This window comes from Zootermopsis nevadensis, unplaced genomic scaffold (genome assembly GCF_977971745.1).
Source record: "Zootermopsis nevadensis isolate Lab colony 2312 unplaced genomic scaffold, Znev_1.0 Znev_ptg000024l, whole genome shotgun sequence".
In the NCBI taxonomy this organism is placed as follows: Eukaryota; Metazoa; Arthropoda; class Insecta; order Blattodea; family Termopsidae; genus Zootermopsis; species Zootermopsis nevadensis.
The window spans coordinates 5,000,793-5,026,827 of record NW_028259156.1 but is presented as its reverse complement, the minus strand read 5'-3'; the positions used below and the strand labels follow the sequence as shown (position 1 = coordinate 5,026,827).

Here is a 26,035-nt window from a genome sequence, read left to right as displayed (position 1 = left end):
CCTTGAAACACGAAATTTAGTGGCGGCTACGACAAAAGGTATTATCGTTGAATGAAGTTTTTGGATACCGGTAAATGGTTTGCAGAGAATGAATAAATAAGAATATTCTGTTAATTTAATGTATATTTATAATAATGCCATTGAAATACTAAGCAATCTGTAGTATTTTTAGTTTTTATGATATTGATTATGATTGATTGGTTATGATATTAAAAATTATTGAAATTTATACAATAAATTCTATAGGTTTTTGGTACGTATGTGTTTTCTCAATTTGTGCGAACACAACTTTTGAAGATGTCGAGGAATACTATGAATCTTATACAAAGGCCTAAAGTGCTGGCCACACAGACATAGTTAATGCAGGTAATGTTTGATTTGTGAGATTTGATGTTGTATGAAGATGACTGGGTTCTTGCGCCAGCGATCACACTGATGATGGAGGCAGCAAACACCTCTGAATCGTCGGTAAAATTCCACCAGATTATAGGACACATTTTATGTGAATATATTTTAAAGTTACAGATGTCTATTGCTCACGGTAAAGTCTTATTTCTCTGAGGGAAATTCTCCCCTCAAGTTATTTTCAACTTATATAAACACCAACGAGAAATAGACGCATTTGGAGGATCTACTATTGTTACGTTGCAGTGTTTTATTGAGAATCATACATAAATATGTCCACAGACTCACCATTTGTAAAATAGTTCTTTGAAAAATGTCTGTACGCCTATAAAGTTACCATATTCAGTTTAGAAAATTTAGTTCCAAAAAAAAGAAAGAAAGAGAGAGTTCGTGAAAATTTAAGGTTGGATTTTAATGTTTTTATTTATATAATATGCTCATGTCATGATGTGAATACAATGAAGACAAAGGTTAGCCTACAATATAAAATAAATATAAGGCATAATTATGGAATTATGGAAATATGGAATTAAATATGCAAACTGTCATGGAATTCGTAAACATTTAAGGCGATTCCATATTTTCTGTTACCAACAAAATGGATGCATATCTGTCAAGGAGACCCTACAAGTAACGGCCTAAGACGTTGAAGGCTGGTGTTGATGATGATGATGATGATTAATGATTCAGTAATCATACACGGAGCTCTCAACGATATATTACTTGTACTGAACGACCAGTGTTTCTTAATATTAATGCCCATGTTAAATACTACAGAGTTTTAACTTACGTTAATTGAATAGTTTTAAAATATACTTTGTGGAATATTAATTTGTTGTTAAGAATCTTTAACATTTAACTTTTGTGTGATTTTAAACTGTAACTGAAATGTTTGTGTATGGTAAGCAATGACGGTATGGAAACTTCCCCGTGCCAAGGACATCTTCAACTTTATTAACCGATAGATACCAAGTCCAGAATATAAACATAATTTTAAATATTTGGTTAAAAACTTGTTCTCCTACACACACCAATATGAAATATGACATCATTAAATATTTACATTTTTTTTTACACTTCGTTGGCAATAAGAAGAAATGAAAGTTGCCGTCCGCCTAGGAGTAAACGTGTTTGTTTGTTTCTTTTTATTTAAAATGCTCTCAGCTGTTCGGAATATCTTCTGTGTTTAAAGAAACAAGGACCTTAGTTCTTAACATCATTGTTTCTCTTTATGCTCTGTTATTTCATTCGTTAATTAGAATGTGTATGAGCACAGTTTAAAACTGAGGGACTTCATTATGTTTATATTTTACGAAATATTTAACACATGCAATGGTTACAAATCATGTCGCCATTTTTCATAACTTATTAATTTTGAAGTAAATCATTCATGGAACAAAACGTATATTATCTTAATCAGGCAATCGACTTCAAACTGAAACTTTATAAAACTTGTGTTGTTAATACCATATTTCGATAATGAGAATTACGAATTGCAGTTTAGCTCATGGGTTAGTGGGGTGTCCTTGTGTCATGTGATCGAATCCTGGTTCAGTCGGAATTCTTTTATTGTTTGAAATTTTAAATATATTGGGATTATTATTATTAATATTAGTATTTGATGCTTTGAAGCATTATAGGCTACTAAGGACGATTTAATTCTCTTGGGCGATCAGCAGCATCATTTCGCCCCGAATTCGCCCAAGAGGATTTTGCCAATGTTAATATTTACTTATTTTTAGATGCAGATTTTGTCTCTTATTGTAAGAGACGAGTCTCTGGGCTGAGTATAAGATATGTTATGCTGCTCGTTCTGAAGCAGGGGGTTCTGTCCACCCTCCAAATGCGGCTTGTAATTCGTTTGCTACTGCAATTGACAGCCGATCCTCGAATGGTGCAGCCACAATCTGCACAAGATAAAACAGGATAACGAGATGATTCAGTACAAAACTATAATTTGTCTGATATTTGATATGGGTGAAAAACGAGGTCTTTAACACAAACGAAAGGACATAGACTGAGGATGTTTGTGAACAAAGTATTGAGAGAAATATTTGGACCATCTAATGGGAGGAAGTGACAGGAGACTGGTGAATTCTGTACGACGGAATTCATAATTTGTACTGTTCTCTAAATATCAAATTAAGGAGGATGAGATCGGCCAAGCGTTTGCGCGCATATGACAGATGTGAAATATGTATAAGGTGTTGGAAATCCCGAAGGGAAGAGACCAATGTCACGACATCTAAGAATATAGACGTGTTATTGTAGCAAGCGGCTTCCAAAGCATACTTTAGATCAGTGGTATTCAACCTTTTTTGTTCGCGTACCCCCAGATATAATTTCTCTTCAACTTTGTACCCCCAAAGTTGTTGGTGTATAATTCAAGTTATACATAGTATATAATCTACATCTAAAATAAATTAAATAAATTACATTACCGATTATTCAGTGTTTATCATAAAATAATATATATATATTTTAAATTTCACGTACCCCCTAAGATGTCTTCGCGTACCCCCAGATATAATTTCTCTTCAACTTTGTACCCCCAACGTTGTTGGTGTATAATTCAAGTTATACATAGTATATAATCTACATATAAAATAAATTAAATAATACTTTTATTTTCCGTCGTTTACACAAGCTTATTGTTAAAATCATATAAAATCATATAAAATTTCATATGAAATTTTATATGATTTTATATGATTTTAACAATAAGCTTGTGTAAACGACGGAAGATAAAAGTATTGTATTGAAACACAAGCATGATGCAATTAAGATATAAATTAAATAAATTACATTACTGATTATTCAGTGTTTATCATAAAATAATATATATATATTTTAAATTTCACGTGCCCCCTAAGATGTCTTCGCGTACCCCAGGTTGAATACCACTGCTTTAGATTATTCTGTTATCATTTAAATCTACCCTGGGACTAACATCAAAATCCTGTTTACAGCATTCTCGAGTCTTTATTCCTTCAGCGATGAATGCAGTTAATCACCCTACTAACGCCATGGAGCGGAGTCTTTGAGAATTTAATATTACGCTGACGTAGTTAAGAAACTCCCGCCTTTTATGGGCAGAATGTTCTGTTTTAAAAGTAGAGTACTGCTATTATTAGGTAAGTCCTTTTGCTATGGACGAGGGAAGCGTTGAAATAACGTTAGACCACTGCTGATATTTTCTTTGTCGTACGACGCGGAAATGGATGGGAAAATAGTAAGGAAGAAAGATGGAAGAACACAAAGGTTCGAAAGGGATAAAGGGCAGCGAGGAAGAGAAAAGTGGATGAAGATGTAAAGAAATCATTTAGTGATAAATTTTGCAATAAGTGATATGTCTCCGCAACAATTTTTCATTATAAGTTGGTATTATTTGTGTTTGAAGGCCACGGTGACCTAGCGGTTAGAACGCTGGCCTTGTAATCCTGGGGTCTCGGGTTCGATTCCGGGCGGTGCCCGAATTTATAACTTGTGTTGGGCAAGGCCGTGGTCTAGGCAACACGGAGTTTTCCTCCGTGGCATCCCAACAATTACTCCATTCACACACAGAAGAAGGCAATGGCAAACCACTTCTGGATCATCTGCCAAGAACGTATATGAACAGGTCCCAGTCCGAGAAAAGGATGGAAGGATCCTGTTCATATGGACCTGTCGTCAGACAGAACACTAAATAAATAAATGATGGCCACGGTGGTCTAGCGGTTAGAACGCTGGCCTTGTAATCCTGGGGTCTCGGGTTCGATTCCCGGCGGTGCCCGAATTTATAACTTGTGTTGGGCATCCCAACAATTACTCCATTCACACACAGAAGAAGGCAATGGCAAACCACTTCTGGATCATCTGCCAAGAACGTATATGAACAGGTCCCAGTCCGAGAAAAGGATGGAAGGATCCTGTTCATATGGACCTGTCGTCAGACAGAACACTAAATAAATAAATTATTTGTGTGATTGGCAAAATGGCACTGAGGTAGGGTTATCTTCCGAGAACGTCGTATGTCTCTGAAAATATTATATATATATATATATCATATTCCAATATATTTTAATGTTGTATAAAAAACAAACATCACACTCAATTCTAAAGGGTTTTGACGACGGTAATTTACACTTAAAATTGTCAGGACTTTTTCCATCGTCTGTTCTTTAAAACCCACGACGTTCAGTGACAGAGACTAGCTGTATCTAAGGTACCCAACAGAGTAGGTACCTCTCACCTGAAGTCGGAGACAGAACCAACCTCCGAAACGTCGTGGGTTTTAAAGAACAGACGATGGAAAAAGTCCTGGGAATGAATAATTTTAAATGTAAACATCACACATCCAAATATTTAATTTCTTTGTATCTTTTTATTAATCTTAACCCATATTAAGAATTCATTTATTATAAATAAACAAAAAAGATATGCAGAACATTTGTCAGTTATCAATATTGGTCTTCTAGGTTGTAGTTCCGTGTGGATATGTAGGTTTCGGAGGAAAATAGTGCGTCAGTCTTAAATGCTTCAGGGGACCATCAGAGACATCTTCACCGTCTGAGAACCTCGAATTTAACATTTTGCAAATATTCTGGGGCCGTTTACTTCCGAAAATAAAGCGAGGTAATAGAAAAAGGATTTTAAAGTCATTTACCTGAATTCCAATCGGCAGACCTCGTTCATTCATGCCCATGGGACAATTTGTAACTGGCACTTCTAATGCGTTCATTATCATCGTGTATGATATGTTGAATATCTTATAGTAAGACTCTAGGTGGAAGTTAGCGCAGTCGATAAATGTAGGGTACAGAAATACTCCGTCATTTCCAAGCATTTCCTGCAAAAAACACAATCAAGATAATTAGTTCAAAACGCAGGATAAAAATTAAGTGCACTAAAGCAGTCTGAAGCAAGGTGAAATATTTCTAAAACCAGATTTAATTGTTAAGGTTATTTCGAAAGTCCTTAGATCACTATTAACAAACATCTGCTGACGTAAGGATAATAACACTGCAGGAGTGGTTACGCTTTTCTGTAAATAACTACAACTGCTTCATTATTTTTGCAGAGATTACAGAACTTGAAATCATTCTATCAGCGTCGTGAGGCCGTTTGTCACCGCGGAAGACCAAGCTTCCATGAGATTTGTGGTAGACGAAATGACACTATTGCAGGTTTTTCTCCGAGTCCTTCGGCACTCCCGTGTTTTTAATCGTTGCTTAATATTCATTCATTAATACGAGGTGCGAGCGGAAAGTTTCTAGACTGCGCCTATAAAAATCCGTACACTTATCTCAGGTATTAAATTCATCCATCACCCTCGAAGTAGTTCCCCTGGGAGTGAACACAACGATCCCAGCGCCGCTGCCAAGCCTGGAAGCATCCCTGGAAATCTTTCTTTGTCAGCCTGTCAAGCACCATCTGCGATTCTGCCTGAATCTCTTCTATCGTCTCAAATCTCCTTCCCTTTAGCTGAATTTTCATCTTTGGGAAGAGGAAGAAGTCACACGGCGAATAAGGAGGGTGCGGGATGACGGCCATGGTGTTTGAGGCCAAAAACTGGCGAACTTTGAGGGCGGTGTGCGCTGGCGCGTTGTCATGATGCGTCTCATGTGGAGTTCTTCCTTTAGAATCAGCTGACAGGTCCCATAGCCTATCCCAACAATGTCGCACAAGTCGTTGATGGCACGACGTCGATCTTCGTAACATTTTCGGGCGTTGTGCTCGAAGATGGTCGTCCAGAACGCTCGTCATCATCGACAGAGGTTCGGCCATTTTTAAAAGGTGAATGCCACACAAAAGTTTGTGCACGACCCATTGCGGACTCCCCAAATGCTTGCTTTAGCATTTCATAGGTTTCCGTAGCCGTTTTGGCGAGTCTTTGGCAAGAGATTCAGGCAGAATCGCAGATGGTGCTTGACAGGCTGACAAAGAAAGATTTCCAGGGATGCTTTCAGGCTTGGCAGCGGCGCTGGGATCGTTGTGTTCACTCCCAGGGGAACTACTTCGAGGGTGATGGATGAATTTAATACCTGAGATAAGTGTACGGGTTTTTATACACGCAGTCTTGAAACTTTCCGATCGCACCTCGTATATCGACGGGGGATGGACAGTGGACCCGTCACTGGCCATTTCCACAGAGATAGAGTGTCAGAGTATCGTAACCACAGAAAGCCATTAATTAACTCGAAGGAGTAGAATCATTCTTGGAAGCTGATATTCGCTGATGACGAAATTACCTGTCTTTTATGGAACCCTTGTTGACAGTAGTTTGTCTCTTGTCCGTCTCCTGTACCAGAAGAATTCAATTCTTACGCTCATATGTACAGAATGTTTCGAAAAGATATATACAAACGTTTAATGAATAATTTTTTTTTTAATATAATTACACAGGCGAATCTAGTTTATGTGTTAAAAATGACCACGCTTAGCTTTGTTGCGCATTTGACAGCTGTGAACAACTGACTGACAAGCAGCCACAAAACTTGGTGCTGTGTACTCTGTATCTTCTTAAATGGCTGTTTTAATATTATCCTCACAAAGTCTAAGTCCCCCCCAAAATGTATTTTTCCTTCAAGTTTTCCGACTAAAATTCTGCACTCTTCAGCTATAGGATGCCCTGCACATTTCATGGCGTACAGCCACTCAGATATAGCTGATAGCCCTTTCTCCCGCACTTACCCTACAAGCTAGACCGACTGGTCGTTCAATATATCCTCAACTACCCTCCATATCTCAACGCCTCCTTCTAAATTCGCAACCGAGGACGTGCCGTGTTATTGTCAGAAGGAGTCTCCTTGACAATGGTTCTTCTACAACACGGATTCAGCCATACGGATATGTATAAGACCTGGGGGTTTGATTCATATTCATTCAATTTAGTTTAGTGAATGGAAACAATTAGAAAACTTCATTTTCATTTTAATGTGAAATTCTGGATTCTTAATACGCGTTGGTTTAAATCGTCACCAGTTTTACATGAAAACAAAGTTTGCCAATATTTATGACTGATTATTCGTTGTGTAATTATAATACTCATAACTTACGTAGATGTCCTTTTTGAGGCTCGCATTCCTCTCTTTGAATTTTTCAAGTTTTCTTCTCGGAATTGACAGCGATAACTTCTTTATGACGGCATAACATATAGTGGGAAAAGTCCTCTCAGAGAAACAGGTACAGAGCTTGATAAGTTCCATGAAGATGGTCCTCCACGGCTGTGTAATTGAAAAGGAAGCATACATCAACATAACTGATTTAGCGTCTTCGTCGTAGTAAAAACCACAAAAGAAGACTCACCTACAAGCAATAATAACAATTAGTTTAAATAAATTGCTCATTGAACTTGTAATCGTTTGCAGAATAGACAAATTATATCGAATGTTTATACCTTAGGATGGCTCTCAATTCTGTGAACGGATCTTATGTCTTCTAGTTGTGTAATTATTGGCACAGAGAGATCATGGGCATACTTCAAATCCTTGATATCAACCTACAAAAACAGTAGAGATTGCATAAGTTAGTACCCGGTTTGCTGTTGAAAGAAATTTAATAATATATTCTCTAACCTTCAATCGATGTTGGTGGGAAACTGAACATAATTAATAAACAGGTAATTTGAGTCTTTTATTGTTCACGTGTCATGTGGTAAATGGTTTAATTAGTAAAATCGGTTCTGCGCTTTTAAACAGGAAATTATATAAATTTTAAAGCGTGATACAAAATATGAGTATTAAAACTTTGATTTTTTAAATTTAACTATCTTTGATAAAGGTCGAGCAGTGCCGCTTAGTCGCTGGGACCGTGGGTTCGAATCCCATTCAAGCCATGGATGTTTGTCCTGTGTACAGGTAGAGGCCTTGCGACGGGCCGATCACTCATCCAAGGAGTCCTACCGAATGTCTATAGATCAAGCCAACGAAAAGTTGGGACCCGCAGTGCTCAGGCACTTGAATAACTCCTTCCCAGTATCCCAGTATCCCAGTATCCCAGTTTATAAAAGTTAGAAATATGGACAATAATATAGATTGTCATATGTTTGTGGTTTACAAATTCATATCCGCGTGTATTTGTTGAGAAAACTCTGTACTTCCAATATCAACAACAGTAATCAATAGTGACTCAAGTTTCAGTAGACAACTGCCATTCTACACACTTTTTCCACGAAAATCTAGACCGAGTGAATATCACTCATACTTCGTGTTTGGAAGTTCTCAGGTTCAGATCTCGGCTTCGAGGCCTTCTTAAGCTTTTGGTACTTATCGTAAGTCCCTGCAGGCAAATGTCGGGGTAGTACCTTAATGTAGGCCACGATCGATTTCTCCCACATAGTTTCAAATTAATTATACGCTAATTATCGTATCATTCGACTCTGTAAAGTCTGAGCTACTGACAGAATTGTTAAATAAACTGTCTATACAATATTTTATTTTCCGTCTATACACAAACTTAAAATAATGTTGTTTAAAATTACTTAAAATTATAACATTCTCAGTAGATACTGCATCTTGTTACATTTTTTGTATCGACACAGAGGATACCGCATATTGTATCAATAAAACACAAACATGACGCAATTAAGATATAAACTGTCTATATAAATAGCTCATACATTTATTCCGAATCAAAACTGGAACATACTTTTCGCATCTCTTATTGTCTTCATTGGTAAGATTTATTTTTGTCACTATTAGGAGTTTATTGTAACATTTATTACAGAGGGCCTAAGATTGAGTTAGTTCTATGTATCTGTGAGGTTCAGAAGCGTCAACATGACGATATTATGTAACTCTGGATTTGTTATTAAATTGAAGGAATGCTCACAGCGTGTACTAAAACCTAAGGAAGAATTAGTGCGGTAGGAATTATATATAAAATAAATATTCAGGAACAGTGTCTCTAAGCTGCATAAAGACAGGTGTAAGGAGTAGTAAGCAGAATGCGTCACATCTGTAATTTTATGAAAGTAAATATTTGCTAAAGAAATTTACAGAATGAACTGCAAAGATATAAAATCAAAATTCGGAGATGCCCTCATGGTCGGGCTGTTAAATAAGTAATTTATATTTTATTTTACTCGTCGCTTAAGTTTGGTACTCTTAGTGTACAATTTGGCTGCACGCGACAGAGACAAGCGACCGAGGCAGGCGACAGAGTTACGAGACCGAGACTGGTCGCTTCCTGTCTGCTCCCTGTACAATCGTATGAAGTACAATTACGAGCGCGAGACAGAGACAGGCGACAGAGACAAAGCACAGGAGACCGCTCTCGGACCAGTAGTGTCTCGCGACGGGCTCAGGCAGCACGTGTGTTGTTGAGTAAAATAATGGCAGAAATTAAATTTACCGGTGACCAAGATGAGCAATTGCTAGAATTAGTAGCAGAAAACCGACCACTGACCACCGACAGAAAGATCCTTCTTCACGTCTGGTTTTGAATATTGAACTCATAGGTTTTCTTTGTTTCTTTCGCAACAAAAAACACAGCAACACATCATCTTCTTCTTCTTCTTCTTCTTCTTCGAGTAACCTTTTTAGAAGCATTTGTGTACTCATTTTTCACAGAATATGTGCACGTATGTCTCAACAAAACAAAGAAAACAAACACTTTGCCGCATGTCTCGGTCGTCACCTCAGAAGTGTGTGGCGACAAGCTGCGATGTGTCCGTCTCCCGTCTCTGTCGCCTGCCTCTGTCGCGTGCAGCCAAATTGTACCTAAAGTGTATTCGGTGAGGTAGACTGGACTTACTTTCTTTACTACAGTGCCATGGGCTGATTTCATATATTGAACAGCTTTCTGTATGGATTCCTTAATGTCCCGACTTACATCATCAGTTAAAGCACAACCTCCGTCATCTTCCATGTAATAAATCTTTATTGAATCCATATTGATCTGTTTAACACAAGAATTCACACAATCAGATAAATGAATAAATTATTCTTAAACTTACACAATTATAACATCCATGTTCGGTACTGTTAATCACATTCGTTTCTTAAAATAATAGCGTTGACTGTTTATTATATCTAAATTTTCGTAAATTTCTCTTCTCACGTGTAATCTGCTGAAATTTATACAAGTAGTATACCTATTGGATAATGACGATTAATTTTAAAAAAATTTGTAACATAAATTCTTCATAATAATATTGCCTCATTACATTGTCCAAATGGTGTCATAAAATTTGTTTATTATTTATTTAGTTGTGACCTGTTATTTTAGATGTAAGATATCTACATTTTTTATTCGAGGTTAACAGAATAAGAAATTAAATCCAGTGCTGCCAATTTGTTAACATGGGACTCGCAACAGCAAGATATATTTTATATTTATTTTTCATTATGGAATTTGGAAATACGGCGGGCAAGGTGTATCAGTATTTTAATATTGATGTCTTTCCTGTAAAACGTAATATTTTCTGTGCCTATAACAAAGAAAACGGATAATTAGCCAAAAAATAAGAAAATGCCCCCGAGAGCTATTCCAAGCAGCTGCAGTACAAGACCGATTATTGTATGCAAAGCCCAGTTAATTTAGTAATGGGTGATAACTGAAACTAATCTACAAGGTTTTCAGGACATTCATTATGGGCCAAAGTAATTGGTATTCGTGTCAGGGTCGAAACAACAAGGTGGTATACAAAACAGGATTGATTGCCTGAGAAGGAAACTAGAATTACATTACGTTGTGTGTTATGTAATCTGTATTTATGCAGTCACAAGGAATGCCCCTGCATTCAAGAAAATTCTTGAACGGACATGAATTTTATACGATGATTCGATGCGAAATCAGTAATGTAAAACAAGTTACTTCATACTGCAATTGTATATTCGTACTTTGTATTCGAGTACCCCGTTTTTCTGTAATAATAGGCCAGATACTTAATTTTGTACATTACGAGGTGCGATCGGAAAGTTTAAAGACTGCGCCTATAAAAACCCGTACACTTATCTCAGGTATTAAATTCATCCATCACCCTCGAAGTAGTTCCCCTGGGAGTGAACACAACGATCCCAGCGCCGCTGCCAAGCCTGGAAGCATCCCTGGAAATCTTTCTTTGTCAGCCTGTCAAGCACCATCAGCGATTCTGCCTGAATCTCTTCTATCGTCTGAAATCTCCTTCCCTTTAGCTGAATTTTCATCTTTGGGAAGAGGAAGAAGTCACACGGAGCTTAGAAAGGAAGTTGGGGTCGGTTCTTGCAAGATCTTTGAGCTCCTGACAAACGAGAAGTCGATTCTGCTTCTGGTCCTCAGACAGGATGCGTCGCATGTGGAGTTCTTCCTTTAGAATCAGCTGTCAGGTCCCATAGCCTATCCCAACAATGTCGCACAAGTCGTTGATGGTACGACGTCGATCTTCGTGAATGGCCTGCCGAATCTTCGTAACATTTTCGGGCGTTGTGCTCGAAGATGGTCGTCCAGAACGCTCGTCATCATCGACAGAGGTTCGGCCATTTTTAAAACGTGAATGCCACACAAAAGTTTGTGCACGACCCATTGCGGACTCCCCAAATGCTTGCTTTAGCATTTCATAGGTTTCCGTAACCGTTTTGGCGAGTCTTTGGCAAAATTTGATGCACACGCCATTCCGAAATCGCAGGAGGGTCGGTGTAATGCACTACCAAAACGCCCGTAACTAAGAAACAAATGCTAATTCGATGATGCCGGCTGGCACAGTGATTCACTATGAATGTAGGCCGCACCCCCTAGCGGCAGAAGCTCGTACTACATCCGGTTCGTCCTCTATTGACACAGTCTTGAAACTTTCCGATCGCACCTCGTACGTTTCTTAAGGACTATTTGAGATAATTTTAATAGTTCCTGAACAGTTTCTCGTATAGATACAGATATAATGTAGCAGTCACATTGGAATTTATTTTGGCAACTTAACATTTTTTTCGTTGAAGTCAAGAATGTGTAACACCAACAAAATCTACTCCTATATTTAACTATAATGTGTCTCAGTGTAACATTTGAAATCTACGTATACTATAACATCTAGAAATACACCTACGAAGTAAAACCTAAGTCTCCAAGCATATCAGAGAATTCGTTTGCATAAAGAATAATATTGCATTTCACAAAACTAAAGTACAAGTGAAATAATTACATATAAAAACAAATATTTAACACTTTATATAATGGCAGCGTTTCGGAGGAACATACTGTCTCCATCTTCAGGGCTGAAAACCACAAGACCAGTATCAATCAACACCTTCATCGCCATGAGAACATCAGATCTCTATCTGTTGTTTTTACCTTTTCATCCAGTCGCAACTTATCTGCATTTTCTTTTGCCAATACATTTAACATCGGGGCGAGGTCCTCCGCATAACGAGACATTGGACCAATGGTGAAAAACCTACTCCAGTCCTTGTCCGTTGAAGTAGGATTGTGTCCTGAGTGTGACACGACTCCTAGAAGTATAAGGACACACGATTCAAATATTTGCATAATGCAGGGCTTTGTTCATTTAGATTTTATTATTTAGTCTGGTGTATCACACATTATGAACTATTAATGCCATATATGCGATTATTTAATTCTAGAATTTACTCTTTATAATGTCTGCAGCATACAACGATATTAATCATTTCGAATGGAGCTATCCACTTGTAGTCAGAAGTTTGCAGTTGTTTCAGAAGTTCTTCAGAGCGATCGCCCTCATGATGAAGGCAGCAAGTACCTCTGAAACGTCGGTAAACTTCTGTCAGAATACAACACTGAAGACAGCCATCTTCAACGTAGGGGAAGTTAGTGCTTAAAATGTCTTTACCACGTACAGTGGCTATAAGACACTTTGTTCTATTGAATTTCTAATTAATGTTAGTGGTATTCATGGATTTCTAAGCCTGTGCCTTCTACTCTGTATCTTCTGCAGAATTGAAGTAGCGTCTATTATGAAATGAATAGTTACGGCTGGTGAGTAGCGTGGGTTAAGGACGTGTGTGGTATTTTTAAAGGCTGAGGAAACCCACGAAAAGTCTCAAAGCGTATTTGCTCCGACTAATATTGCAAATGTAAATTTACCAAATGGTAGTCCCGGGCGAAGAACATGATTAACTAATTCAATCATAGGAATCTTTTTTTTTAACTTATATTTTCGATGTTGTTGTGATTCGGTTTCTGGATATATTTATGCAATAGTAATGCATAATGGAGAGGTATTTTTTCTGTCTGTCTGTCTACCTTATTTATTTTCGCTTACACGTGTGTTTCACAAAAATTAATAACAGACCTTGTATGGTCTACACCAGTGGTCGCCAACGCGGCGCCTACGTTGTTACGGAAAGAGGTTATACTGAATAATGAAGGCCGTTCAACCACGAGCATTATAAAATCACAGCACAGATCTCGACTTGACAACTATTTGCGAGCAGCAACATCATCCTACACTCCCAAATTTGGAAAACTGTCCAATGAAATGCAGTTCCAAACATCGCACTAACTTCCCACTTGGGTAATAATAATTGTACTTATAAAACTACGTATCTTTGATTGCATCATTAAACGTCGTGTTCTTTCGTATATTATTTGGTGTCCATATCTTATTTGTCCAGAGAAAAGAAAAATTTGGCTTTGTTAATTGGTTGGTGCCCGCCACGATCTCATAAACTCTCAAATGTGCTCGAAGGCACAAAGAGGGTGGGGACCACTAGTCTACACAAATGCAATATCTGTGCACAATGTCTGTGTTATTGTTTTCGAAGTCTTTTAAAAGGGATCTTACTGGCGATTATTTTCATCAGAGTTTCTGACCTGGTGTTGGTTTGTGTGCGAAGATTCCCGTAAACGCTGCTGGTATTCGTAGAGAACCAAGAATATCGGAGCCCAGACCGATGACAGAAGCAGCCGAGGCTAATAAAGCCGCCTATAGAAGCACACAATTGCATTATTTTTCTCATTTTCGCTGGATACTTGGCTGTAAATATGGAAGTGTCATAACACATGAATTCATATACGTTTATGAAGATGAACATAGGGCATAATGTTAATTAACTAGCAATGATACTGAGTGACTAAACAAGTGAATGAATGAATAAATTAATGACTTATTGAGTGAAAGAATGGTATATTAAAAGTATATCAACTGTTACTGGATTTCTTAGCTTTGTTCATCGTCTGGTATTTTGAAGGGGACACGACGTTTCGGAAACTGAATCTATTTTCCGTCCTCAGGTTGTCTGAAACAGATGCAGTTTCCGAAAAATGCTCTTTTCAGAATACCGGACGGCGGACAAAGTCCACAAATCCAGTAATAGCAACTGGAAGAGTGTTTTGTATTGTATATTGCTTTATTTAACAACTTTCATCAACTGTATATTTTATGCAGGTAATTATAATATTCGTTAACACTAAATTTAACAGCTACCAAATTTAACATAAGTGCTTTATCATTCCTGTTTTGGACGAGGAAGAGATAATTTCGGTAGTTTGCGAACAGTTTTAAGGTTTAAGTTAAAATAAAACGTTCCTTGGATATTTTCCATCGTCTAGTAAAATAATAAAATAGAAACGACGTTTCGGAGATGGGGCTCTATCTCCGTCTTCAGGTATCTACTCTGTTGGGCCCAATAGATGGAGCTAATCCCTATCTCCGGACCAAAATAACTCACCATCGTCACGAACTTTTTGATTAGTTATGAGGTTCTTCTATAAATTTAAGTAAAATGCAGTCTGCTAATCGTTTACCTTTTTTTTCTCAATGTCCTGTATCATCTAAAGAGTTCTTACCTCTCCACCTGACGATCCACTGGGTGTTCGTCGGAGGTCGTACGGATTGTTGGTAGTTCCGATTATTTTGTTGTAAGTTTCTATCATCATGCAGAGCTCAGGAGTACTTGTAACCAGAAGGGGTATGGCTCCGGAAGCCCTCATAAGCATCACCGTTTCAGCGTCTTCCTGAGCTTTACGCCCTTGAAATCGTAGTTCCCCAGCGCTGTGATTCAAACCTGAACATGTATTTTAGTTTCATCAAGATTTTGCTTGAACGTCTAACCTATGAACTGGTAGAAGAAGTTCGAAAACTTGGCCACTCCTGTCTCCGGACTTCTCTGTGTTGAACAGTGATACAATTTATTTTCAGCTTTATCTTGAAAATCTCATTGAAAAAAATGATAATATTAATATATGAAGTAAATTAAACGCATTATGACTGAAGCCAGATTCATGCTGAAAGCAGACTCCGACAGACTTCTCCATATGCGCCAACACACCCTCGTTATAACTCTTATGTTTACCGCATCGCGTAAACGACACTCGTCGATTTACGCGTGGCGGATATCGACTATTATGTTGTAAGTAGGTTCAATCCGTACCGCAAAGAAAACAACACTTCTCTGTTACAAAGTTAGTAAGATTTAGGCTGTTTTCGGAAATAATCACTGTTTACAGTGAGAAACATACAAAGTAAAGTAAAGTTTGTCCCACTATACGCCATGTACGCACTTGGGGGGAGAGGAGGTATAGCTCCTCTCTTCCTTGACCTCGGCACTAGATGGGGGTGAGTGGTCAGCGTCACGCCCCGGCCGGCTTTACCCAAGGGAAAGGACCCCGGTACCCATTGGATAGGAGGCTGGGTGGGCCCCAGAGCCGGTCTGGACCCAGAGGCTAGAGGAAAAATTCTCTGCCTCCGTCGGGGATCGAACCCCGGTCGCCCAGCCCGTAGCCAGTCACTATATTGACTGAGCTATCCCGGCTCATGAGAAACATACAAAGAATGCAGTGTTGCTGATTGCTAAAGCAGCTGGTACATATAGTTACCACTCGGCTTTAAAGGGTTAAATAACTGAAAGAAATAAACGGCTACCCTACCTTTAACCGCTATGCTCCCCTTAACGCTAAGTGGAACGCCAAGGAACGGCGTTTCCTTCGCGATTTGCTTCTCAGTTTTGTTCGTCATCTGCAAAACACGATCCACATACTTGGCATCGAGAAGGGCCGCCTCGAATCGATTGTCCATCATGCAGTTCACTAAAGGGTTGATATCCCGAATACGTGAAATGTAGGCCTGAACCACTTCTTCGCTTGTGACCTGTAAATTATGATACGATGGTGTAATGCAATTCGTTTTAGTAACCTAACCTTCTTCTGCCTGTCTGCTAGATGAGATTTCGTTAAAATTAGTTTGAATTAAGAAATATAACTTCGAAATATGAAGATCAGAAGAAAATGGAGGTGTTGTGAGTGATCGGCATTAGTCATTTCAACTTCATTTCAAGATGTAAAGTTGCATTTTTCTCGACGGCGACTAGACGAAAAAATACTTGAGAGTATTTGGTTTCATGTACCAATACCAAGACCGGCTCAACTTAAATATGATAAAATAGTTAATTACCCATAAATAATGACAAAAAATCTAAAGTAATAAACAACGTCTTATAACATTTGATTTCCCATTACATCAGAGGTTTATTTTTAAAATAATCACACCGTAGAAAACCACTGATTGTGCTTTCGTAATATGTAAGGAACTTAGGCCTACAACCAACATTTGTGCCTTTTTTGTATAAACCCTGCTTTTTTTAAGAGTGGAGATACTATATTGAGGAATACAAACCGTGGAACACGTACCTGTCTGGTTCTAATCATGCGGGCCAGATTAGTTGCACTGTGTAGCAAGAGTTTGTTGTGGATAGGTGGCAGTTTCTGGCTTCTCCGGATGTACCGCAGAATGATGAAAGGCTTCATTAAACATTTCAGTACCCACGACGAAAACCACAGAATCCAGATTTTCGGTCCACAGGACATTCTTGAAACAAATCACACGCTGCTCATAAGTTAATTAAGTATACTTCTTATATGACAACAAATCACACATCAACCAGAAAAGAACCTGATATGACAAAGTTATTTGCGTTTTCTACATGCCTATGATCGTCTGAATCGATTATATAATCAATGAAATTACACATCAAAACTTTTACTTATAATTAACATTCCTGATGTGGCCTGTTTTAAATTATGTTTAATTTCAACGGGTATTTTAATTCTAAAGGATTTTACACTTAAAACGTCGTGGTTTTAAAGATCAGACGATGGAAAAAGTCCTGACAATGAATAATTTTAAGTTTTAAACGGGTATTTATTATAAGTTTGTAAATATGTATGATATTTGACTAGGTTGAAAACTATAGAGAAACGAGGAACTCAAGACCGTAGCTAACCTCAGTACGTCCTTGTCTCTCTCCGACTAAAAGCCATGATAAATGACGCTAACGATAGCTGTTAATGCCTAATGTTTCTTTTGTACTTAACGATAAAACTTGACACAGAAGGTCAATAGATGTGGTGAACTAACAAATAATCTCTAAATATATATACAAATTTGTAGCTTAAATGCGTCATATTTGTGTTGATTAAATATAATTTTTTTTTATTTTTACAGTCCATACACAAACGTTGAAGTTAAAATGATGTTGTTAAAATTATATAATATTAAAACATTATGTAGTATAAAATATTATATTCTGACGCTTTTTATCGTAAATACGATTTTACATTATTTAGCACTTTTTTATTTATTAAACGACATGTTTCGATGGATAATACCTCATCTTCAGGTTTATATCAATTTTACAATATTTTAAAATTGTTAGATATTTTTAGATATTTTTATGCAATGTATTATATTGATCTGTGGTTTGTTTGTAGATTTTCTATTTCCATGGTGTTTGTAGCCAGACGTTTATTTTCTGTGGAATTAATGTTTAATTAATGTTTAATTATTAATTAATAATTGTTAAATTATAATTATTAAATAATTAAACAATTATTAATTAATAATTAAACATTAATTAAACATTAATTCCACAGAAAATAAACGTCTGACTACAAACAAACAACTCACCATGGAAATAGAAAATCTACAAACAAACCACAGATCAATATAATACATTGCATAAAAATATCTAACAATTTTAAAATATTGTAAAATTGATATAAACCTGAAGATGAGGTATTATCCATCGAAACATGTCGTTTAATAAATAAAAAAGTGCTAAATAATGTAAAATCGTATTTACGATAAAAAGCGTCAGAATATAATATTTTATACTACATAATGTTTTAATATTATATAATTTTAACAACATCATTTTAACTTCAACGTTTGTGTATGGACTGTAAAAATAAAATAAAAAATATATATATATATATTTAATCAACACAAACATGACGCATTTAAGCTACAAATTTGTATATATATTTAGAGATTATTTGTTAGTTCACCACATCTATTATAAATATAATATTTTATACTACATAATGTTTTAATATTATATAATTTTAACAATATCATTTTAACTTCAACGTTTGTGTATGGACTGTAAAAATAAATATATATATATACAAAGTTCTTGTCCTCATCTTAGGCGCATATGACCTTGAAAGCTGACGCGACTTTAAATCCACAAACAAACCTCTTTTAATCACGGGCTTCAACAGTTTCACAGGTCATAGGCTTTTGACGAAAATGACGTTTTGTTTAATGTACAAAATGATTTTTTTTTCAAGGTAACATTAAATATATTTATACAACTAATCTATAGGACCCTATGAGATTTTATTGAAAGTTGCCGGGTTAAATTCTCTGTACTTCCATCTTTATGAGTTATGAGATTCAGAATATATTATATATCTCGTTCGATTTATTTTCCACGTTTTTCTCACAAACTTCTACTAAACAGAGTTAATAGACACAATGGTCATAATGTCTCCCAAAAATATTTGTGTGATAGTGTGGGTTTTTAATGTAGCCATGAATGCTTCTAGACGAGACGACCAAATTCGAGAAATTTTTTCAGTATCGTTACACGAATAATTATCAAGTAATATGACGAATTAGTAGTATTGGCGAAGGAAGAGGAGGAATTACAGAACATGATGGACAAGTTAGTGGAAACAGGTAGAGAGTATGGAATGGAAATCAACATTGAAAAATCAAAGGTAATGAGGATAGCACCGAGAGCAGAACCATTGAACGTTGTAGTTGAAAACCAACAGATGGAGAATGTGGAGCATTTCAAGTACTTGGGAAGCTTAGTCACGACGGACGCCCTATGCACCAAGGAAGTAAAAGCAAGGATAGCCATGGCCAAGGCAGCTTTCGTCAAGAAGAGGATACTTCTCACTAGCAAGTTGGGCTTGGAGATGAAGAAGAAACTAGTGAAGTGTTACGTATGGAGCAGAGACTTGGACACTCAGGAAGAAGGAACAGAAATACCTGGAGAGTTTTGAAATGTGGTGTTGGAGAAGAATAGAGAAGATCAGGTGGACGGATCGAGTGACCAACGAAGAAGTATTGAGGAGAGTCAACGAGCAAAGAAGCATTCTGCAGGCGATTACACGAAGGAAAGCTAACTGGCTGGGACATATTATGAGAAGGAATGGATTAATGAGTGATATCATCGAAGGCCAGGTTGCAGGAAAGCGAGGACTGGGAAGAAGACTGATACCGCTAACCGATGATCTGAAACAAGGAAAGAAGATGACGTTCCAGGAATTAAAGCGAGAAGCCGAGAATAGGGACAAGTGGAGAGCTCTTTTTGGGCAGAGCAATGGACCTGTCGTAAGACAGAACACTGAATAATAATAATAATAAATGTACATAAAATTTGTTAACACATCTCAGTTACTGAGGACAGTGAGAAGTGTATTGACTTTTGTATTTTTGTAGAGAGGGTAGAGTGTTTTTAGTTATTTATTTGTGATTTATCTAACGAAATTGTCAGTAGCTCAAATTATATGGCGTCGAATGATACGTTTATCATTTCATAATGAATTGGAAAGGACGTGTGAGGAAGCCAAATGTACTGTCGGTGATTCAAGGTAGGAGGTCTTTAGTTTAAATCTCGGCCCGGAGACCGGCTGCCTGACTAGATTTTAATGTGTCTCCAGGCAATTTTGATACAGTATTTTAAATTAAGCTATGGCATCTTCCTTCCACATCATTTTCAATATTAATAATTAAATAATTCGAGTCTATATAATCTGAACTTCTGGCAGCATCGTTAAACAAATTACAAATAAATAAAATTTATAATTTTTATTTTCTTTATTACAAAGTGTGAACCGCCAGACCAAGCAATGGAATAATTACAGTTTTGTTGTCATCGAAATCGGTCTTTTGGATTATAACGCCGTGTGGATTTGCAGGTAGAAACCAACGTTTTGAAAGTTACCTTGCGGAGTTGCCACTCCGTCTGTCCGATAGCGTCAAGGTCGCGGGAACAGGCATTCTATTGACTGTTCAGAAAACATCGGTGGAATATACAGATTGTTAATTATCTCCCTCTCCTCACTCGATGTGAAATTCTTTCGCAAACCTTCTAATGTTCATGTTAGCCATTGTCGACGTGTGTCACCTTACGTAATACAATGAGCAAGTTGGTCTAAGGATCAGCGCGGAGGAAATGTTTCCTACCAGACTCGTACAGAAAATCCTTCCGTTCCTACCCTTCTCCCTACTCGTCCCTAATTTGGCTTCCAAGGTCATCTGCCTGTACAGTGTTGCCTTCAGCTTCATCCCCGAAGATGGAGGCGGTATTTGTATTCGAAACCCTGCTATCTAAGCCACTAGTCCTCACGGCATCGCTACACAGAAGACTGCCATAGATTATTTTACCGCTGTGAGAACCTCAGATATCAACTAGATTCTGTCATTGTCTGACAATAAATTCAACCATTACGATTTGTCGTACAAAATGTGTGCAATTACAAAATCTTTCCAGAGGTCTATTGGTTTATCAATTACAGGTTCAGTGTTACATTTTAAAGTTAAATTAGCAGTGATTTTGTGCAGAGACAGGCTATTCACGGTTCTGTTCAAAAGTAATTAAAAACGCGTATGTTACATGCTGTCAGCCACGGCGGTCTAACGATGGCCTTGTAATCCTGGGGGTCTCGGGTTCGATTCCCGGCCGTGCCCGAATTTATAACTTGTGTTGGGCAAGGCCGTGGTCTAGGCAACACGGAGTTTTCCTCCGTGGCATCCCAACAATTACTCCATTCACACACAGAAGAAGGCAATGGCAAACCACTTCTGGATCATCTGCCAAGAACGTATATGAACAGGTCCCAGTCCGAGAAAAGGATGGAAGGATCCTGTTCATATGGACCTGTCGTCACACAGAACACTAAATAATAAAATGTTACATGTTACCCTTTATCATGTGGTGATAACACTTGCTTCACGGTACTGTAAGTAAATTTCTTACTGTAATTCAAACACTCGAAGCACCAACTGTATTCCACTGGTTGAAACAGCTGTGAATACAGCAAGCAAGTGGACTATATTCGTTTAACGACGTCACCCGTGACGTGATAGCAAAATTGCGTACCGGTCAGCCATCCAATTATTGGTTGAGCGAAACAATTACTTATTCAATTACTGACAGCGTTGAAGTAAACAATAAATAATATTCATTTATGTGAAAGAAACAGGTTTCTCCGGAAGTCTGTCGCAACCTATTTATTCAAGTTCCTATATAGTTTATAGCTTATTTGAAAGTCATTTAATGACGCTAAGCACAACGTTTTTCACGATCGAATGAAATGTAAAGATAATTAAGAATGGTTGCATGGAGAAACGAGAAATATGTCCGGGTTTCCCAACGTTTATATCTGGGGAGACCTAGAGAAAGAGATGTAGCATGTCGGGATTCGAACTAGGTATATCCCGGTTACAAGTAAGATGCCTTACCGCTATTTGTTTCTTTTCTTGACGTAAATACGTCTATAAGGAAAGGTCATTCGGCAAGAATGTGTTACGAAAAAATGTAACTTCATTGTTATGTTACCTAGGAAACGTCATCTGTTTACTCGGCATTGTTGTTACCTATAAAACATTTAATTACATTACATTCAGCTACCACAGACCCATTTTAAGCGTAACTAATTCAAGTTAAACATCAAGCATTTTTGTTACCTAGGAAACGTGATCTGTTTACTCGGCATTGTTGTTACCTATAAAACATTTCATTACATTACCTTACATTACATTCAGCTACCACAGACCCATCTTAAGCGTAACTAATTCAAGTTAAATAAGCAATGTCTTAATCAAACTTATCTCAATTGTAAAGCATGTATAAGGGGAAATATTTAGAATAAAGCCAATACATAAACTTCCTTTCCGTATAGACGTATTTACGTCTAATTCTCCTTACCTTACATTACATTTCATTACATTACATTCAGCTACCACAGACCCATCTTAAGCGTAACTAATTCAAGTTAAATAAGCAATGTCTTAATCAAACTTTACTCAATTGTAAAGCATGTATAAAGAAATATTTAGAATAAAGCCAATATATAAACTTCCTTTCCGTATAGACGTATTTACGTCAAATTCTCCTGAACCGTGGTTCCACTGCCAACTTTTATTTCACTTAATGAAACTTAATTCGTTAGTCTACAGTTACGTTGGGCCGAACAGAGCAGATATGAATTAATTAGGACGTGATATAATTATGATTATTGAGTGCGAATTCTGTCCCGTAATTAGCTCTGATAGCATGGATTTTTATAACCGGTATTATCTACAGTGTTTCTGGTTTTTATGAGCCACGTTTTTGTATGATAATATTATTGGTGTTTAGGAAAATTGTAGCTGTTTATTCTGATAAATGTTACGAAAACCAGATATAAGCTATGCGAGATTTATTGGATATTACAGCAGACGGTGCATATATTACCACTGCATTTCAAAGTATGAAGGTATCATCTATTTACGAGAGAGTAACATTATCAAAATGCAGTTTTTATAATTGAAATGTAAGTTTTTTTATTGCTCGAGATTTGGACATATTATTATCAGTGCATGCGTAATACATGCCCAGTCTATTTCGTCCTTCTCGATTTGATTATTCTGGCACAATAATATTATTTCGGAGATTACAAATTATGAACCTCCTTATTCTGCAGTTTCCTGTAATTTTATTTCTCGTAGGTCCAAATATTCTCCTCAATCTCGTGTTTGATATTAAATAAGATGGTTCGTGTAATTACCGCTGTTTTCAAAGCCTGACTTTGTTCTAGCGACGAGGATGTAACATTGTCAAAGTGCAGAGTATAAGCATACCTCGTTTTATTGCGCATCGCAGATATTGCGTTTTCTACAAATTCAAGGTTTGTGGCAACCCTGCGTCGAGCAAGTCTATCGGCGCCATTTTTCCAACAGCACGTCCTCACTTCGTGTCTCTGTGTCACATTTTGGTAATTCTCGCATTGTTTTTTGGACATAAAGCTATTGCACGCTTAATAGACTACAGTATAGTGTAAAAATAACTTTTATACGCACTGGGAAACCAAAAAATTCGTGTGACTCGCTTTATTGCGGCGGTCTGGAACCGAACCCGCAATATCTCCGAGGTATGCCTGTATATATACATTTAGTGTAAGTTAATTTCATTGTTCTAAATTTGGACATTTGTATAATATGTATAATAAATGAGTCGACATTAAACGCATTATTAACTCAATGGAAGAGACGGCTGTGAAGACCTAAGTATACGTGGAATAATACTATTAAAATGGATCTTACAAAGTAGAATAGGCTATAAAAGTATGAACTGAATTTTTCTGGGTCAGGGATAGGTGACTGTTCTTTTGAGCACCTTCGAGTTTTGTAAATGGCGGAGAATTTCGTGTGTAGCTGAGCTACTGTTAGCTTCTCAGTAAGGACTGTTTTCATGGAATTATTTAGTCACATTTTATAAAAATTGACGCTATGTCCGCGTTTTGACAGAGTAACTCCTTCTTATATTTCCCCAGAAATTAGCCATTGTCAAGTTCTAACTGGGTTACTCGTTATTTCTTTTCTACAGTTCTCTTATCTACAACAGAGTCATTAAGAAAGCGAGGAAGAAATATTTCGAGGTCAAATAGAATTTATGTAATGGAGGGGAAATGTTCTTTCATGTTAATGAGAAAGTTGAACAGCCCTTGTACTTTATCGCAATGTCCGTAACATTACATCACACGCGACTTTAACGCTGACGAAAAATGGAATATGACCACAGTTATTTCAGTTTAGGTCTTATTTTATTCATTCAACAACTGTTTTGAGGATATACATTGTAAGAGAGGTGATTTATGACGTATTATAACGCGCGATGGATGATTTTATTACGCGCCGACAAAATTGGGGGATTTATTTAATTTTGTTCAAATATGTGTTCAAATTTAATTTCTGAGATTTTTGTTATATGTTAACGTATCAGTTTATGTTATTTACTCAATGAAACAGAATTTATTCACAAATAAAAATAGGCCTAGTTATTCGTCTCTGCTGGATTCTGTATTATTTTGACAGTTCTTACAAGGAACTTTATCAGTTCCTTCGCTAGTGTAATCATGTGCTACCAGCTATGGCCTCGGTTTGAGAACGTGTACCGACTCTGGTATTAATTACGTCTTTTTTAGAAAGATTTCCTTGTTTTGTTTGTATATTTCCATGATAATGTACGAATAAAATTTTACGAAATTTGTAAATATTTTAAAATAAGATAAGATCGGAGAACCTTGATTGACCGTATCGTGCAGAAATGATATTCAGGACAGGAAAAGACTTAAAAAGACTCATATCCCTTTCGTAATATCGAATGTTACAGATTCTTGAACGATGTGTATAACAGTTTCTGTGCCAGACATGTTTGTTTAAAAATAAAAGTTAACTTTCCCTTTCTGAATGGTCTCGAATTTCATCTCCCGTCGCCCTTCAACCAGTGAATCTGGTTACGCCACAAATCTTGTCTTACTGGGACCTGTGTAATGTAGAAAGCCTACAGCGGGAAAGTTATGACCACGGATAGGATCAGTGGTGATAGAAATGCACACAACTTCCATTCCTCATGCCCATAATCAGAATGTTTTTTTTAAAATTTTTAACTGAATGGTTGTTCTGGATTAAAACCTCTGTAAAGCTACTTAAGGGGTACCTTTTTCCACTGCTTGTAGTGTAAAGAGCTTTGTGGAATGGTTTATGCAAAGACCTCCACCTACCATTTAATTATACACGCATATACTGACACAATACATACAAACAATATACAAAGAATGTTTTCAGGTGTTCTGAAAAAGAAACTGTCTGCAGTTGTTGCATGTCCCGCCCATTTCATCCTCCTTGATAACATTTGACAATATTGCCCAGAATTCTGTCGCTTTGTCTCCCTCAGTTAGCCAAATAACTAAGTCTATAGAGCAGAGACCTTCTTGTGAAGCTGATAGTTGCTGGTCACATGTTCAAAAAAATGTTGGAAATCTTCCAAATGGCGCAAAAAACTAAAAATAATCGAAAAAATTTCACCTAATTTTTTTTTGTTTTGTGCGCTTTTTAGACAATTTCCAGCAATTTTTGATTTTTTGAAAAATTTCAAAAATTTACCCCACACAAACATCTCTTTGATAGAACTCGTACCTGCCACACAACGTATCTGCACGACTCGGTCACGGCCTAACCAGCACTGCCATACTCAGTCCCTTTCTTCACCTGGTCTCTGCTGGACTCGAACTCAGCATCACCTTCTGCCGGACAAAGGCCATGCCTCACACGGTCTCTGTCCGAAACATTCTTTACAACGACGGCTCGAAAATTTTGGCTTTGTGCGTCTTTCAATTAATTTACGTGGTTTTTTGATTTTTC

General features: G+C 37.1%; 1 protein-coding gene and 1 long non-coding RNA gene across 6 annotated transcripts in view; one reads left to right on the top strand and one right to left on the bottom strand.

The window, feature by feature from the left end:
* Positions 1–26,035, top strand: part of LOC110833656 (uncharacterized) — a 151,696-nt gene that overhangs the window by 11,759 nt on the left and 113,902 nt on the right. The window lies entirely within an intron of this gene.
* LOC110833652 (fatty-acid amide hydrolase 2) lies at positions 1,337–21,684 on the bottom strand. 3 transcript variants are annotated; one of them, XM_022071968.2, is made up of 11 exons: positions 21,554–21,684; positions 16,966–17,143; positions 16,207–16,426; positions 15,127–15,344; positions 14,152–14,263; positions 12,652–12,809; positions 10,141–10,284; positions 7,784–7,885; positions 7,443–7,610; positions 5,051–5,233; positions 1,337–2,312 (listed from the first exon to the last, which is right to left on the bottom strand). In XM_022071968.2, the coding sequence occupies exons 2-11, from the start codon at positions 17,140–17,142 to the stop codon at positions 2,205–2,207; spliced, it is 1,590 nt and encodes a 529-aa protein (XP_021927660.2). In that variant the 5' UTR covers position 17,143; positions 21,554–21,684; the 3' UTR covers positions 1,337–2,204. The 3 variants fall into 3 exon arrangements, with proteins under 3 accessions (XP_021927660.2, XP_021927662.2, XP_021927661.2); XM_022071970.2 differs by having other exon boundaries at positions 21,609–21,684; XM_022071969.2 differs by lacking the exon at positions 21,554–21,684 and adding an exon at positions 17,559–17,680.

Coding starts and splice junctions, on each gene's coding strand:
- LOC110833652 (XM_022071968.2), bottom strand. CDS start 17,142: ATGTCCTGTGGACCGAAAATCTGGATTCTGTGGTTTTCGTCGTGGGTA. Junction 16,427..16,965: donor GCATGATTAGAACCAGACAG/GTACGTGTTCCA, acceptor CATAATTTACAG/GTCACAAGCGAAGAAGTGGT. Junction 15,345..16,206: donor GGGGAGCATAGCGGTTAAAG/GTAGGGTAGCCG, acceptor ATACATGTTCAG/GTTTGAATCACAGCGCTGGG.